This window comes from Echiichthys vipera (genome assembly GCF_963691815.1).
Source record: "Echiichthys vipera genome assembly, chromosome: 2".
Classification (NCBI taxonomy): Eukaryota; Metazoa; Chordata; class Actinopteri; order Perciformes; family Trachinidae; genus Echiichthys; species Echiichthys vipera.
This window is the reverse complement of record NC_139827.1, coordinates 21,170,098-21,187,351: the sequence shown is the minus strand read 5'-3', so window position 1 is coordinate 21,187,351 and position 17,254 is coordinate 21,170,098. Positions and strand designations below refer to the sequence as shown.

The 17,254-nt window shown below is 39.3% G+C and overlaps 1 protein-coding gene across 1 annotated transcript; it reads right to left on the bottom strand.

Moving 5' to 3' along the window:
* Positions 1–347: 347 nt before the first annotated feature.
* On the bottom strand, positions 348–15,362 carry LOC310954386 (voltage-dependent calcium channel gamma-1 subunit-like). Its single transcript, XM_083923821.1, has 4 exons — positions 14,850–15,362; positions 7,300–7,374; positions 4,249–4,395; positions 348–2,955 (listed from the first exon to the last, which is right to left on the bottom strand). The coding sequence occupies exons 1-4, from the start codon at positions 15,085–15,087 to the stop codon at positions 2,723–2,725; spliced, it is 693 nt and encodes a 230-aa protein (XP_083779947.1). The 5' UTR covers positions 15,088–15,362; the 3' UTR covers positions 348–2,722.
* Positions 15,363–17,254: the final 1,892 nt, after the last annotated feature.

Sequence of the window (17,254 nt, the reverse complement as noted above, 5' to 3'; positions counted from 1 at the left end):
CTGGACACACGAGAAGAAACGCTAACCAATCAGAGCAGATGCTTTCCACAATCTACCTAGAAAATAATCACTATGTCGGCAGCATCTTCGCCTTTGTCATGACCCTGCTCTTAGGCCATGACACACTGTTGTACAAGGAAGAGCATATTTATGTTCACAACAAAATACACTACATGTATGAAATAACCAATCAGTATGAGTAGTGTTTGTGAGTGGGTGTATAAGAGTGTGCATAGTGTAGAATAAATATGTGTGTAACTAAAAGACACCAACAAAAGAAACAAGCATACCTTTCAACATCCACTCATCCTCACGCATTTGGTACCCAAAAGTAAAAGAAACAATCAAAGTTTTTCCAAAAATGATCAAGATTTAATTTTTGTTACAAAGAAAAAGCATATAATAAACACACACACACACAAAATACACTGCATTCAAAAACGTGTTTCATTGGATGCGATGTTCAATGGAAGACAAAATATAAGAAATAATATTAGAAATTCATTATTTTGCAACCACTTATAGTGCTCCGGTATGATGTTTTTTTCTTGTCTTTCTTTCAATTGTTTTGTAGTCAAACATATCGGAGAAGTGAAAAGAAATAAAATTAAAGTAAATGGACTTTACTTATAACAAGGATGCTTGCTCTCAACAGCTACAGGTTTTGCACAACAGTTCAGGAACTGCTATACTGCTCATCTTTATCTCCATATGCAAGGGACAGAAGCTGTTTCATGATGCAAAGTAAAAACAAATGTGTGGTTGAGAGACATATTAAGCAAATAATAAATAGGTATACTACAACTTTGTGCAAATGTTTCATTGTTAAAATTGTGATAGTTCCACCCCACCGGTAACTTTTGACTTTTTTTTTGTGATCTTACACAGTTTATGTTGCGTCCTACCTCGGCAAAAGTATAATATATATCAGGGGTCAGCAACCTTAGGCACGGGTGCCACCACTGACACGCTATAGCTTAACAAATGGCACACTAGCAACAAATGTGCAAGAGAGTTGTTAAGAAATGTTGCAGAGCAGGACTCTTTCACACCCATTGGCATGTGTGTGGTCTGTTATTTATGGTAGTTTTATTGACTTTTTCTCCATTTGCATTCCGCACAGACGCGCCCAACTCTGCCTGTGATTGGCAGGTACGCACTGCCTTTTTCACAGAATGTGGCACAGGTGTGGAAATAAATAGCATTGCTGAAACTAGCTTGGTAGACAATGGCAGGCTTAATGTTAGTATGGCACACTGATAAACAAGAACATTTAAAAGTGGCATTTCATACTGAAGCAGCAACTTGGCCTTGTAGCACCAGCCCACATTTACTCTTTCTTGTTTATGAAAAAAGTTGTGTTTTTAACATGTACAGTTTGTAGGCTGTAGCCGCCTGACCATGACTGTCATTCATACTGTAGATAGTTACAGATGAAATGGATATTCAAACTGTTTCTTATTTCCTTTCTGTATCGTGTTTGTGTGATTCGGTTGGCTCATGACAGTCCACCTTTTTACAGTTGAAGTCAAAAAAGTTGAAGTAGGTTTTATGCAGTAACATGAACTGGTACAAATACCAATTTGCCACGAAAATGGGTCATGATGACGTGTGAAAACGAACAGAGAGTTTTTTGTATCAGTTTGGCTTCAAAGCTGTCAACATTAAGTAAAAGGCATTGTATGTGCACCTGCAAGAGCTGAACCATTTCCAACATGATCAATCCTGCAGGCTGTGTGGGTGTTTAACATTCAGCCTGCCACACACACACACACACACACACACACACACACACACACACACACACACACACACACACACACACACACACACACACACACACACACACACACACACACACACACACACACACACACACACACACACACACACACACACAAACCTGCTCTGTGCTCTTGCTTTGCTCGAAATCAGTAATGTATTCACAATGTTCGTATTTTAATGGAACATTCTTCATCTTTAAAGGTTCTTAATAAATCCTTGAAACAAAACACATTTAAAGACATACGTCTGGATTTCTTTTACTTCAATGTTATTTCTTGTAAGTAAGTAGTTCCTTGAGTGAGCCAATACAAAAATCAATTGAACATTAGATATGTACAAGATATCATAAATAATGCAGTACATAAAATCCCATAAAGTCACCTCCTGTAGATGTCAGGCCAGAATTGCACTATATTCTCAAAATATAAATGAATCTAAAATCATAATTTCTTTTTAACAAAGGTATGTTTAATGATGACATTTTGGGAGACCAAATCAGACCATGTAACATAACAGTGACATGTGATAAACAAGTTTTGGCATTTCCTTTCAATATGCTGGCTATGAATTAGAGTTTGGAGAAAAAAATAAAGCTTACTATTAATGCTTACAAATCATTGCAAATAGTTTTGGGACCAGGTTTCTTAGAAGTATGTTGTTTTGAGACCTCAGGTCAGATTTGAGCATTGATCATCAACATATGTACAGTTGGGATGTGTTGAAAAAGAGTGTGCATACAGGATAAGGCAAACATTTGAAACAAAAGCCCCACATTCAAGTTGCTGTGGGATTTCAGTGAAGGTAAATTTTCCATCATCACTATGGTCCATCCACACCCAACATCTGATGTTACCCTATTATGGCCAGCTCTTGTTCTTGAAATGAATCTAATAAATGTACTGTTAATCATGGTAACAGTACATTTCAAGTCTAGCTATCACTCGACTTGGTCAGGCTCAGCATCCATGCAGGTCTCCCATGGATTTCTGGGCATCTGGGGCATGGAGAGGATCAGGAGGGCAAAGCCAGTGAGAAAAAGGAGGACAAAGCCGGTGCAGGCACAAGCGAATGACCAGGAGTAGTAGTATTCGATCCAGATTGTATCCTCGCTCTCTATCATGCGTTTGACTGATTGACGCATCACCTCCAGTGAGATGAAGGAACAGAGACCTGGTAGGGGAGAGAGATGCGTTAACATGAGTTAGATCAACACATTCTCACTCCTAACCCATCACATATGGACGTTTGGCCAGGAACCCTTGGCGTCACGTTTTTAAAGTTGTAAAAAGATTTTCATGTAGTCAAGAAGAATTAAAGAACACCGTTCAACTTTCAGTCCAAGGAAATATAAACAAAAAACTAATCGAAGTGAAGAAAGGCAAATAATTAAGAAACACAGCGGTGGATGGGGGGCTCTGAAAGAACAAAGGGGCCTGAGGAAAAGGACTCTAGGAGATGAGGTTCCAGAGCCTTGCCTGCAATCACATCTTACTGCCAAATAGACCGCTTCAAACAACGTATCTAAAATCTTACAGATTATGACTTTAAAGCGCTGGGTACTTCTATATTGTGTAATTTTTTAACTTGCAGAGTATGCATAGATTTAGGCAACAGCTACTCAGTGAGGTTTAGGTTTTGTTGCATAACTTATGTTAGGTAAGTACGTTGCGCAAGTAACTCACGTACATATGTTAAAATGAGTCAATGCTGTGTCAACGAAGGTTCTGTGTTTGTTTGACCCATCCATCCATTCTGACCTACTCCTTGTGGCACTCTTCCTCTCCTCGGACCTAATAGCTCTTTATGTTATCTCACAGCGCCACAGTCAAAGCCCAGTGGTCGATGCTAAACCGTACCTACTGAACGGTTGAACTATGCTTCTCTGACCTTGTAAGTAATAACCTTTTAAGTGACAAGATGTAACCCTTGTCCTTTTTTTTCACCTAACCCTAACCCTTCATAGCTAATGTTAACTAGCTGCTAACATAAATGTTAATGCTTACATAGTATGCCAGATTCCTTCTGTGATTGGTTCAGGAGTGTCCAAATTAAGCTTCATGAACCATTTTCATTATTTTCTGAGTCCTGAGATGGAGCTCTCTGTTCAACAAAGGGTTGAAAACACACTGAATTACCATTCATTGAGCTTTTTCATTTAAACCAAGAGCTCCAACTGGTGGGCTCAACAAATACAACTAGTGGTTCATGAGGCTTCATTTGGACATCACTAGTATCAAGCATCTACCAAGCGTGTCTCATACAGATGTTAAAGGGTTACTGTGCATTGGTATCAGAAGCTGAGGGCCACTGAGCAGGCTACCATATTTGGGAGTGACAACGGTTAAGGGCAGATTCCAATGCTTTGTGACAGGATGCATGATCATAAAGGCAAAGTATTGTTTTTGCATTTCAAACTGTAACCACTGGAGGGAATTTAATATTAAGTTAGTTAACCGTACTCACCTGCAAATGCAAAAAACATGCCAGCGGGTTTGAGGAGGTAGTCTCTTCCTTTGCCTTTACCGGTACACGATCCCATCACACACAAAGACCCCAGGATCATGAAGCCTAGACTGAAGATGGAGATGGCTGCAGCCGAGATGTTGTACTCTAGAAAGAAAGAGACCAAGAGTGTTGACATGATGTGACATCAGATATTCTAAGATCATTGTCCTTATATTATGTAATGTCATTGTTCACTCTTTAAAAAAAAAAAAAAGATTATTTTATTAATACAGTACATGAGTCACATCTTTTTCTGCAAACAATAGTAATTATTGGGCAGCTGGCCAATTTGTTGTTTGTATTGGCTCATTTAGAGAGCGCCCCCCCCCCCCCCCCCCCCCCCCCACATGGGTCACAAATGTAGTTTCATTTTTTTAAATGATCACTTATTTCCTAAAACAGCTAAGCACTGTAGTTCAGAGATAACACTACTCAAACAGGATTAAAAATAAATAAATAAATAAATTAGTGTGCGACTATTTTCAGAGTTGGAATAATACACATTTGGTGCTTTGGTGAGTGAGGATCAATTCATTGTTGTTTTTTGTTTTTCCATCAGTTTGTTGATTCTAACAGTATAGAATATTACCTGACTTGCTATAAAGGCAATAATCCTAACATTCAGACTAAAAATATACAGTACAGAGTGTCTGTCTAATAGGGACAGCAGCTGGCTTGTTTTTCCGATCAGAGAGGTGGATAGGATGCGAGGCCTTTGATCTGCAGGCTGTTTGCCTGTGAATCATGCCCAGGGGAGAGGCACTCCTATGGGGAAGGGAGCCTTCATCTTGTGCTGGTAGGGGAAGATGGGCCGCAGCCTCAACACTGTGTTCTCTGAGATACTGCACGTCTGTGGAACGCGTTAGCTAGCTCAGCACTCAAGTTTCTCAACACCAAGAACAAGGTAGACATCAAAAGATGCCACTGTTTCAGTCATACAGGGCATACTCCATCTGAAGGATTTCTGTTCCCTTAGAAACATGAGATTTTTAAAAAGTAAAAAAAGTTTTTAAAAAAAATCTGCAGTACCGCAGTTAAATGTACCATATGTAGTTTTCTGCATATCTAGGAGTCTCACTATCAGAACAATGACAAGAGACAGACTTTTTGATGACCCTGTGAAGCATGGGATCATGGGAGTTGTAGTCTTTATTGTCAACCACCATGGAGGGGAAAATTTATCTGATGTGACTCAGTCAGAAATAATGTTTACGGACGATGTATTAAAGTTATCTAACTATCGTTTTGTCCGTGTTAGCAAGCAAGCTAACATTAGCCAGTTTAAACCACAGTATCACAATGTATTTGACATATAAGTGTCTTCTCTAGGATTTTTTCAGCATCAGGATAGAGGGATTTGTTGTAACATTACTCCCATAGACTCTAGCCATGGGTCCTTCAAAGGTAAGATGGCACCATAAAGTTCATGTAGACATTTCGCATAGCTTACTCATATTTGTAAAGAACCAACACTCAGATCCATTCCTACAGCATCCTTGACTATTCTCAACTAGCAAGATTTCATTACACTTATCTTCTACTGGCGATCTCTGTATCGCAGATTAGAGTCCTAATGTATGGATGAATATGCATGTGGTGATGTACATCTACTCGGCTCATTCAGCCGTGTGCACCATTATGGTACAGCCAAATGGCTCAGTCAAGAGTGAATAACACAGCGGGGGAACTTGGGTCAGTGCTGAGATCAGTTTGTCTCTGGCTGGCCATCAGCACTGCATGTGTTTGTGTGTACGTGTGTTATAGGATGTGGAAGGGGTGCCTATGTATTCTTGCATTAGCGTCTATGAGTTTAGGTTGTGGAGGTGCGGGGGTTTGTACAAGACTGTTTGCATGTACACCAATAATTGAGTGTGACAGTGCTCCACATGTGCTCAGCCCCCTAACGCACATTACATGGGAGGGCTGTCATACAACATGTGCTGCCTGAGCTCAGTACAGTCACAGCTGTAACAGGGTCATTGGAGAAAGGATGGAAATAAGGGAAATGGAACAAAGAAAAACACAGCTCTGAAATGTTGACTATACTATATGTAGAGTTTATGACTTGCAGTGTTCCTGAGGTACCATGTGTGAAACACTCTCGTTGTGTCAGTACACACTGTGAAGTTTGTGACTTTGTGAGTGAACTTTGGCCCCAGCTAGGGAGCTGCATTAGCTAGCATTATTAGCCTATATGTATCTAAATCTACCAGTATAATCCCTGTCAAAAAGGTTTGAAGCACACTATCACATTATAAAATAATATTATAACACATATCATCACTTTTTTTTGTGAAGAGATGGTGAAAAATATTTTAATTAAGTCATACATGTTAAAGAGTGTATTAAGTACACTTTTAGTATTTAAGTAAACTTAAGTGTCCTAACAGTGTATTACAAATGACTTGAAAACAATTGTACTTGTATACTTTAGTACACTAAACACTAAAATACAGCCTAAAATAAACTTATATTAATGTGCACGTTTTGTAAATACACTTAAATACACTTAATTAGGCAATAGTGTATTACAAAGGATAGGTATACTTTTTTATGAGTATGCTATATTACCAACTATTTGCGTTTACTTTACAAATATACTAAATTATATTTCTGAGACACTCAAGTACACCACTCTTTAACCTGGGAGGACACAACATTTCCAGGTTTTGGAAAAAAGGAAAAATACAATTTCCTTTTATCCAGGACTTTTTCATGTCCTATGAAGATTTTTATCATTTACAGTGTTCCCTGCTGACACCAATGACTGTTCTTTGGTCAGAAGTGAGACATGAATGAAAATCTGAAACCTGAGAGCAGAGCAGCAGCGGCAGCAGGTGACGTCAGCTGGGAATATGTAATGCAGCCTGCTTGATGATCAGCTTTGTACAGACTGAGACGTGCCAAGGAACATATTTTTAAATGAATAACAAATGAATCTCTCCTTTTTAATTGACTGAATGGAATTAAAGTTACCATCAATAGGGGGAACCACTGACAGAAACATACCTTTTTGTGTTTTATATTCAAATATCTCATCATCCTGCCCTGGGGTGAAGTGTCTGAAGTAAGTGCAGTTTTCCGCTGTGAAAAGAAAAAAAAGGATTCAGTTCAAAGTTACACCTACACGTACTGTATGTCACTTAGGGAAAGCACAAGAAGCCTTAAACACATCCTTGACACTATCAACATACAGTATAACATTCCTGTGGCACATTTGTTGCCAAGTCAAATATTCACTCTATTCTTGCTCTGTTTTGGTCTCTTGAGGGAAATATCTGGCTTTTCAGCTGCTAATCCTTCAATGCGATGATCAGCTAGTCGCCTGTACGTAGTTTGGTGTTGGGCCAGTATGAGGTTATAAAGCTTGAGCTGAAAACAGTGGCTTGCTGCTGTAAATAGGTTGGTGAGAATAACAAGACTGAATAAAAACAGGGAAGTTGTGGAGGTCAAAACCAAAACAATAAGCTGAAAAAGGCTAAAAGGCTCTTTAATTAACAGATAATTCTCTGTGGGTTTGTCACATTGATATATTCAGTCATTTGCTCTGAAATTATATTAAGTTTTAATAATTAAAACTTTGCTGTATTTGATTCAACTGTTCTTTTATGTTTTCAAGTTCAGCCCTGTCTCATGAAATTTCATGACATTAAATTTAAATACAAATCATATGCATACTTTATGCGTAAAAAGCAATGGGACCATCAAGAAAGGGTCATATAGTGGAGACATGTCTACAATCGTTAATTTGTTCATTAAAATGGCATTGTGATGGAAAGAATTGAACTGCTTTCAACTCTGATAACTAAAGTCTGTTGTGTGTAAAATTTCGGCTGTGTGCTCATTGCTTTGTTAGTCAAAGTCTTGCTTTATTTTAAACCAAGTTGCACAAGTTCAAACCAAATCTTTATCAACGTTTTCATGCCATGAACAACTTTTGTTGGCCTTTGTTGTAAACTTGATTTCTAATCTGTGTTTTAGAACTGAATTTTTTTACTAAATTATCTGAAGTTTCCTTTCTTTGCTGAATCACTAAATTCTTTTACATGTCTGGTCAACCAAATAAATGATAGATAGATAGATAGATAGATAGATAGATAGAGTTATATTAATCAAGATTTGCCCCACATAATTTTGCACCATATGTATCATATGAATATGATACCTTGAACACTTCACACTGTTTAGGATCTGTCTCACATTGTTTTTCCAAAAGCACCTCACAGATTGACACCTCCCAGATAATATTACCACTAAAACTGTTGTGTGATGCCGTATAGACCCTTCTCTGCTTTATGTGGTTTGACTATCAAAGTAAAAGTAGTTACAGCTGACATCACACCATTTTTTTTTCAAACAGAAACCGTGGGGATTTGCACCACTAGCATCACAGGTTGGTTTGGTTGAGTAAATATTATGAGATGCCAAGCCAAGTGTATAAATAAATGAAAGACAAATTTGGTCTTCAGTCAGATCTTGATTACATGTGACTTATCACAAACACCACGCCACATACTTCCAGTCAGGGTTTAAACATTTATACATGGTTAAAGTAATCCATTAAGTGCACAAAGGGCCTCAAATGAGACTACACTTTCTGTAACGTGTTTCTGAATACGGGAGAATGGCTTGGCAATAAAAGGTCACAAGTTTGGATGATCATACTTGCAAAGAGTGCAGCCGTTTCTGGATGTAAAACCGGATCACTCTGGCATTTAATCTCATGCAAAGTGAAGTGCACATCAATGATCTCAGTTATCTCGGCTATGAGGTCTCCACTCACACATATGTTCCTAATCCCTTTTTACATACAGTCTCACCATGGGACATCAGTGAAATGCTTTCACGTGAAAATATGTAGTATTGCATGGTATCGTATAACGGTGAGAGCTTAATAAGCCATGCAAGGATGGAAGATCATTTTTCTATGTACTCTGGAAACCATGAAGCTAAATCAGGAAATAGACCAACATTATTTGACTTAACTCCATATAATGTGCAATAATATATTACAAGGTGTAAATATTATTTGTCACAATGTACGAAAAGTTTCTGAGATGTCACTTCTTTTCATGACGTTTGTGATTACTTTTTTCAAACAACAACAACATGTGGAAAGTTAAAGTACCGTTTCAGGAGAAGGACAGTAAATTGCGTTGTACAATGTGCAAAGACAATAAAGGCATTCTATCCCATAATAGGCACAAACAATATCTCTGAATCAACAAGTCATCATTGCAATCTTTTCAAAAAAACATCCTTTAAATTTACAAGCTTTTAATGCTGTGGGCCAACACAACACAATACAGCAAACACATACAAAACAGTTTTTATAAATAAGGATAGGAGCGGGCCATTAAAAAAAAAAAACAGAGGCTGTTACTTAGCAACAAGCTCTACTGTTTTCAATGTCGAAGGCACACATGAGGGTGTGAATGAGGCTTGTCAGTTTTACTTCTGAGTCAGACCTTGGATTTAAAATGGAGGCTGAAATCTTTGAACTTCACTCTTTTCACGAAACTGTGAATATTAATGTTTTTAATGAAAGGAAAATCCACCCTTCAGACTACTTTACTGCTCTGCTACCAGACAACTCTTTCAATGGCAGGTCACATCTGCGGGTGAGATAAAATTTCTTTTTGTCCCGGGTTGGAATATCTAAGAACTACAGTACCGTTTGTTATTTATGTTTAAGTGGTGCCACACAGAATATATAAATTCTTGGAGTGGATGCTTTGAGCTCATTGTCTTTATCAAGCAGCTTTACTGGATGTGTGTTGCCTAATTAAACCTTTTTGTACCATTTTTAGAGCGCAAGCTTCAACAGAAATGATTAGGACAAGCTGGTGGTCTTAAATTAATCTGTATTCATCTGTGGAAGCATGTCGCCACAGGCAACACCCTCACATAAACCGCTGCACCACTTGTTGCTGGTCCTCGTCCATAGGCTCTGCTGACAAGCTCCGCAAAGCCTCTCTCGTTCCTAACAGGGCAATCCATCATCTCTCCAGAGATCAGGAGAGGACACTGGATTAACAGCATTTCTGGACATCACAGATCACACTGTATATAGCTTTTGGTGTTCACTGTCTATTCATTTTGTCCACGGTGGGAGCTAAGATTGGCCCAGACCCATATTTGTCTGCTGTATGTGGGTGGCATATCCTTCCTCATTCTTGGCTCTATCAGCTTACACAAGTGAAGACAACTTCAGTTATGTTGTTAGGTCAACACAAGTGTACATGCCACCAAAATATGTGTATTTTTCTACAGAGCCTGGCAAGTTTTAATGCTAAACGTTTTTGGTAAATAATGCGCCAAATTTAATTAAAGGAACTTACATGACATTTTTACTTCTGATGCCTGTCTGGCTGTAAATTTAAGCCCATCTAAATAAGTCAATTTGAGCACCTATTACCCACAGAAGCATATGGACATGTCTATGTAATTGTTAAAGACATCACTGATGATTCCTCGTCCCCGTACTGTATTGGCTATCCCTGGGTTGGTCATTTGAGTGCCCATAAATACAAAATATCACTGGTACCAATTTTTTTTTTTCCGGACCATGTGTCACATCCCCAGGGAATATAAAGTAATTTGAGCGACTATGTGGGCTGCACAGAGACGTGAAGCTGCAGGAAGGTCTCGTGGGAACAGTTTGATGGGACAGCAGGCCTCAGAGCTATGCCTGACTCTCCCAGACGGCCCCGTCACTCAAAGCAGGGCTGCACTTGGTGTGAACACCTGACCCTCGCAGCTTCCACCCAAGACAGCTGAGTATTCACGTAGCCTATAGTTAGAACCACAACGATTGCTTGCTGAGCAGTTTGCACAATATTATTGAAAAAATCACACCCTTTCTGTTTCTGGAACTAGAGGCCGACCAATGTTGGCATCTCACTGACAGTCAGTATCTAGCGGAACACGAAGCTTGGCGTGATTTAGAAATTGTGTCTTATGACTATTTATTTTATTTTCATTCATTCTTTATTTAAATGGTCAGAACTTGACTGAAGAAAGCAGCCTTCTGAGTACCTTTGCAGAGTCAAAAGCAGCTCAAAATTTCCCTATATTGTCAGCTATGTCGGTAATGAGTGAATTTTCCCCCTCTAAAGTCAGTATTGGTCTTAAGAAATCCCCTCTCTGTCTGGCTACCTGGAACCACAGTGAATACATTAAGCGACTGTCTTCGTACCCTGTGGCAAGGAGGAGCTTTGTAACAAACCTGATGTGGCTTATTTACAGCTTACAACAGTTCAGAAAACCATTATAAAATAAGATCCCAGTATGGAAAGTGAAGCATGACAACTCAGACTAAGGTATAGCACCTAAAACCTATGATGTAATTCTGTATTATAGCAGTTTTCTCTGAGATCATCTCGCCATCTGCGCTTTGTCAGCAGCAGATCTAAACAAAAACACAGCCCATATTTTCCAGATAAGCGTCTCGGAGCGAGAGGGAGCTCCTCACACTGTTTAAAACCTGCTTTGGATCAGACGTTGACACCTCTGTGAAGACTTGTGGCTATGATAAACAGTAATGCTCCCTCCACATACAGCTATTGGAATGGGAGAAACCTTTGGAGATGGATACATTTATTTACTTTTTAAATGCCAAGGCTGTCAAGGTTGCCAGCACAAATCACATGTACAGTATATAGACATAAAAGCCAATTGTTAGGTACAAATGGCTAGTAAAAAGTTCTGGCTCTTTGCTATGTATATAAAATAAATTTATATAATATGATAAACTTCCTTTCCAAATATTCATACATCGCTATTGTCAGTATAACGGCTCTAGAAGCATTTGCCACTTGTATTTACAAACTGATGAATTCTCTGCATGCCTGTTTGGGCCCCGCTGATTCAGTATATTCAGCACATGCCCGCAATGTCTCCACAAGCGAACCACCCTCAGACATGCGCTCTGCTTCTGGGATGGCCCCGTAGTAGACAGTGTCCAAGAGTCCCAAAAGTCTGACAGCCACCATCAGTTGGGACATATTTTGGGAGTTTCTCTCAGCTTTGTGAGTTGGACAAATATGTTGGGACGTTCCAGGCTAATTTACAGAAAGCGACATGCAAGGTCAGATATCCGCATACAGTAAGATTCTCAGATAAGGGTCAATTTGCACAAGCCATTGAGACATGATGACTGCAAGTCAACGGCAACTGCTCAATACTGTTTGCATTTATGTTATTCAGTTACAGTCTGCTTTTTACTTAAGCAGCTGCAAGAGCACCTGTTATCACATAAGGTTTATTTTAAGATATTCATAGCAAGACGAGGTGTTGTTGGGATACATAAGATGTGACCATTAGCTGATTACATGTCAGCACCATTAAAGGATAACTTCGGCTCAAAATCATCCCATGGTCTTTTACGGCATCAAATAAGCCATCGAGACGTTTTTTTCCGTGTAACAACTATTAAAGAGGAAATCCCAGAGAGTCTCTAACTGATTAGCTCTGGGCAGTACGGTGAAGGCATTAAAGCGGCTTTTTTTAACCACTAATACTGTTCAAAATAACACCAAACCTCTGAGTAGCATGATACATATTCCTACACATAAGAGGAAGCATTGATGGGCTCCTTCCTTTTGGATTGTATTTGGTAATCAACCTAAATGGACTTCACTACCAGAGGAGCTGGTACCAGGGCCAGTTGGTAAGTCTTTAAAAACACCCTTTTAATAAACTCTGGGTTTGCTTACCAGTTGTTGGTGCTTCGTTTTATGTGTAGGGACTCTTATCATGCTACTGCAGAGCTTTGGTGTTTTTTTGACCAGTATTAGTGATTAATAAAGCCATTTAAAAGCCTTCACCGCACTGTCCCTGAACTTATCAGTGTTAGCCACGTCCAGCTGTTAGTGACTCTGCCCGATTTCTCTGTTAATATTTCAAACATGAAAAAAACTGCCTTGATGGCTTATTTGATGTATGTAAGTGCCAAAAAAGACCATGGGATGATTTTGCGCCAGAATTACACTTTAAGGACACTGGTGGAAGAGGTGGATCCTTTGCATAAGTACAAGTACCATTACTCAACTTCTTCAAAAAAATTATCATATTCCAAAGTACTGGCTCCTTTTAGAGTGTTGTACTATCTAGTATGTTATATTAATTTACTATATGTGTCGATATATATCAAACTATTATATAATTTCAGGCAATCTAGATTTAAAATGGAGTCAAAGAAGAATACCACACACCACAATATCTCCCTCTGAAGTGTAGTGGAGTAGAGGTATAACGAAATACAAAATAGAGAATTTCAGTTAAATTGAAGTGACCTGGAAAGATCTATGTGGTTTGAGACTAATTATAAAGAAAGTAGAGACAGTATTCTGAGACAGAACCCATTCATTAAGTTTAAGTGACTTTTTTGAGGTGTAGCTGTTGATGATTAGAGGAATTAACATTTTAGTCTAACACTTTAGTTTCTGGAGAAACTGACTGTTAGTAAGTTACACAAAGTAAATATTAATTTATGTGTATGTGTTATTCTTTATATTTGTTTAATTGTATGCTACCCATATTCAAAGCTACGCATAAAGACACACCTTGCAATTTTTTTCAGTTGAAAGACACTGAATTGAAATTAGTTAAACGTGTACCAGTTGAACATTACTGCCTTGTACAGGCGCCCATGTTGTATGGAGCATCACTTGTCTACACTGGCTGTCTTTTTTTAACAAATAAAAACCTCTTTAAACAGAAAGGAGAGACCGATTAGTAAAATCAGCTGGTGTGGTGTTTTCTTGGTGAAAGCCTGCAGCCTTTCAGGATCCATGACTCTTGCTTGGCCATTTCTGGTTGAAGTCAAATATATATTGTGGTCTGGTTAAGTCTTCATAGCTAACTGATAGCTAAGACATCATTTAAGGCAGGGGTGTCCAATCCTACAGCCCTGCATCTTTTAGGTTTCTCCCTGCTCTAACTCACCTGAGTCTAATAATTGTCAAACCTATGACAAGCTTCAGCTTCTTGATGACAAATCATTAAAACCAGGTGTGTTAGGTGGGTGCTCTCCAGGAGCAGGATTGGGCACCCCTGTTTTAAAGCCTTGTCATGGGGCCTGGTCTGGCTGGATGTCGTCTCCACCCTCATCTTCTGGCTTATTCAAAGGTGGGGCAATGGGGACCGCCCCTGAAGCCCAGTGGTGGACTTGCTAACCATCACAAGATACTCTATATAAGCATTGCCTAAACTGAGAGACTAATTTGTTAGACTAAGGCATTTCAACACCACTGATGTGTGACAATAAAAATATATTTTCTTACAGTATGTTTCACATGGAAATTCAACTACACTTTCACAAAGTTTAAGTCTGTTGAAACTGAAAATATCGTATGACATGTCAATGATTCAGCATCATGAGGACTTCTATTCTTAGAAGCTTCATACCTCAGAGTGTAGAAACACCTCACAGTCACAGAAAAGCAATATTCATACAGTATAGAACCACACTTTTGGTCTACATGGTAAACAGCAACAGAAACAAAGTATCAATTTATTTGCCATAACAGAAAGGTTTTGCTCAGATATTCTCTTACCTCCAGGCAGGCTCATCGGTCCGCAGCCATGCCCCGGGATGTAGTTTTCCGAGCTGATGTAGATCTGCTTCTTGCACAGCCTCCACAGGCCGAAGTGGGCCGCCTCGCAGGTCTCATTGACTTTCTCCACCCGTGGGCTAAGCACTGCCCAGTGGTCCGTTACAACTGCGGTGAACATGCAAGCCATACCCACCAGCAGCACGAAGATGGCAATCTTTATCTTTGTACGCTTGTGCATGTTTCCAGGTGGTGAGATTTCTGTTCCGTGAATATGTTCAAATTAATAAATAAATAATGTGCGATTTGAACACACTGGTCTTTGTCCCAGGGGATTATTTACTCAGTGACTGCAGCAAGCTTCCCACAAAGTCTCTTCTCCTTTTCTCTCTCCACCTAAGTATAGTGTCTTCTCTCCCTGTTGCAAATCCCTGCCTCTGGTTTGAAAGGAAAGGGGCCAGACTACTCTGTCCTAGTTTCAAGTCCCCTTTTCCCTACTCACTATCAATTGCTTGCTGCACAACTGAGGGGTTTGCAAGTTTAGATGAACAGCTGTTGAGGCTGATCATGAAAGTTGATGACCAAGCCAACTGTCTGACATGGTGGGCAATGGGCGTGGTGGTGCTGCATGTGTTGGTAGGTTTTTTGCCGGGGTGGGGGTGGGGGTGGGGGCTGGCTATAAATGTGACCGGTGAGTCAAGTTGTCAGGCTGTCTGCTTATCCGGTTACAGTGCCATTGGGTGGAGATGTGTAACGTGCCACAGTAAGTGGACTCACATAAACAATTCCTCTTAACGCTATGTACATACAATTTTCAAAATGGACGTTTCAGGATTGTGAGAATAGTTTTCCCTTCCTATAGTTTCCATCCATCTAAAGTGGCTGTGTTTTCACACCACCTCGATGTGGATTGGTCTCTGTTAACTATTTATAAGAAGAAAGTGGATGGGTTTATAAAGACGGCTCCAGCTGTCAGACGGCAGTATAGTTGCCGTTCCTTGATGGATAATAACTGTTCCAGAGACCAACTGTTTCTTTATAGACATGCCCAATGTGTCATCTAACAGTGTCAAGATAATATCTTTCTTTACATTTTTACATACAGTAGTTTATTTTTGTTTTACAGGGAACATGAGTCAACCTGAAGGCCCTGTGGAAGTGGAACAACTCATGAAAATAAAATATGAGCTTTCATAAATGCTGTGCCATGTTAAGTTCATCAAGTTTCCTGCGAATCAGGCTGCACGTAACATAGACAGTACAGTAAGGCATAGTGGTAACCTTTAAGAAATGAACAATTTCGGCGTTGTTGTTTCACTGTTATTCCTCTGCATGGAGTTCACATGAGAAAATGGCTTGAAGCTCTTACACCACTTTGCTTACTGGAGATTGATTTCTAATTCCTAGCAGCACAAGGCCTAGCATAACATCCTCTTTGGCTGATTGGAGAAAAAACATCATCATGTGTGGAGGAAACATTACTTTGATAATAAGAAAGCCAAAAAGGTGTGCTAATGCCTTTGACAATTCCACTACAGTAAATCATGGTGGTATATCTCTGTTTATCTTTTTACTTTATCCTTGGCCCACTTTGTTTAAAATAAGTGTGACCCACTACCCTTCAGCATGAGTAAAGGCGCCAATGAAAAAGCTGTGACGGCAAAAAAGTAAAACTTGATAAATCACTGCAAAACTACACACACATGACAAGCTAACATATTTATGAGTGTAGTCTTGTGCTGAGGGATCTGTCAGTCATTAACACCAACTATACCTGCCGACTTGTGTCCCTGAAAGCATTATAGTAGTTCCTCTTCACAGAACCTCTTTTACAATCTCAAAGAAACAACAACATCCTACTTTAATTCATGTCATCAATACTATCTTAAACATTAACCTGTCTTCTATTTTGTTCCTTTGGCCACAACATGAGAACTCCACTTGCAGTAGCTTTAAGTTCGATTCCATAACATATTACAAATCAGGTTTTGCAAAAGGCAAGTTTATCTGAGTAATATAAAGCACCCACAGTATTTGGACAGGAAATTAGTTTGAGGATGTGTGATTATCAGGCTACGTTTCCTGTATCTGGTGTCCTCACCTACCATACAGGTTTGGTGAATATATGAGTTCCTATATGTGCTATCCCTGAAAAGCAACCACCTATCCAGTAAGTATCCTGTCACTCACCCTATGTGAACTGGGGAAGACTAGAATTATCCCTTACTTCCTTTGAATTATTCCTATCATATAGGACACCACTATGGAATGCCATTACCTTGACTTTGTACTTTGTACCGATCATAATATCTTCACTTCCAACATGCCACCCTATTTTGGTCATGCCTCCTAAATGCTTTGCAAGTCTGACTTATAGCGGGTGTATTCTTGAGTCTTTGATGAGTTAA

Excerpts from the sequence above, each read along its gene's own strand:
- LOC310954386 (XM_083923821.1), bottom strand. The coding sequence starts at position 15,087 with ATGCACAAGCGTACAAAGATAAAGATTGCCATCTTCGTGCTGCTGGTG. Across the intron at positions 4,396-7,299 it reads TGAATATAAAACACAAAAAG|AGTACAACATCTCGGCTGCA; the intron begins GTATGTTTCTGT and ends CTTTCTTTCTAG. Across the intron at positions 2,956-4,248 it reads CATGTTTTTTGCATTTGCAG|GTCTCTGTTCCTTCATCTCA; the intron begins GTGAGTACGGTT and ends CTCCCCTACCAG.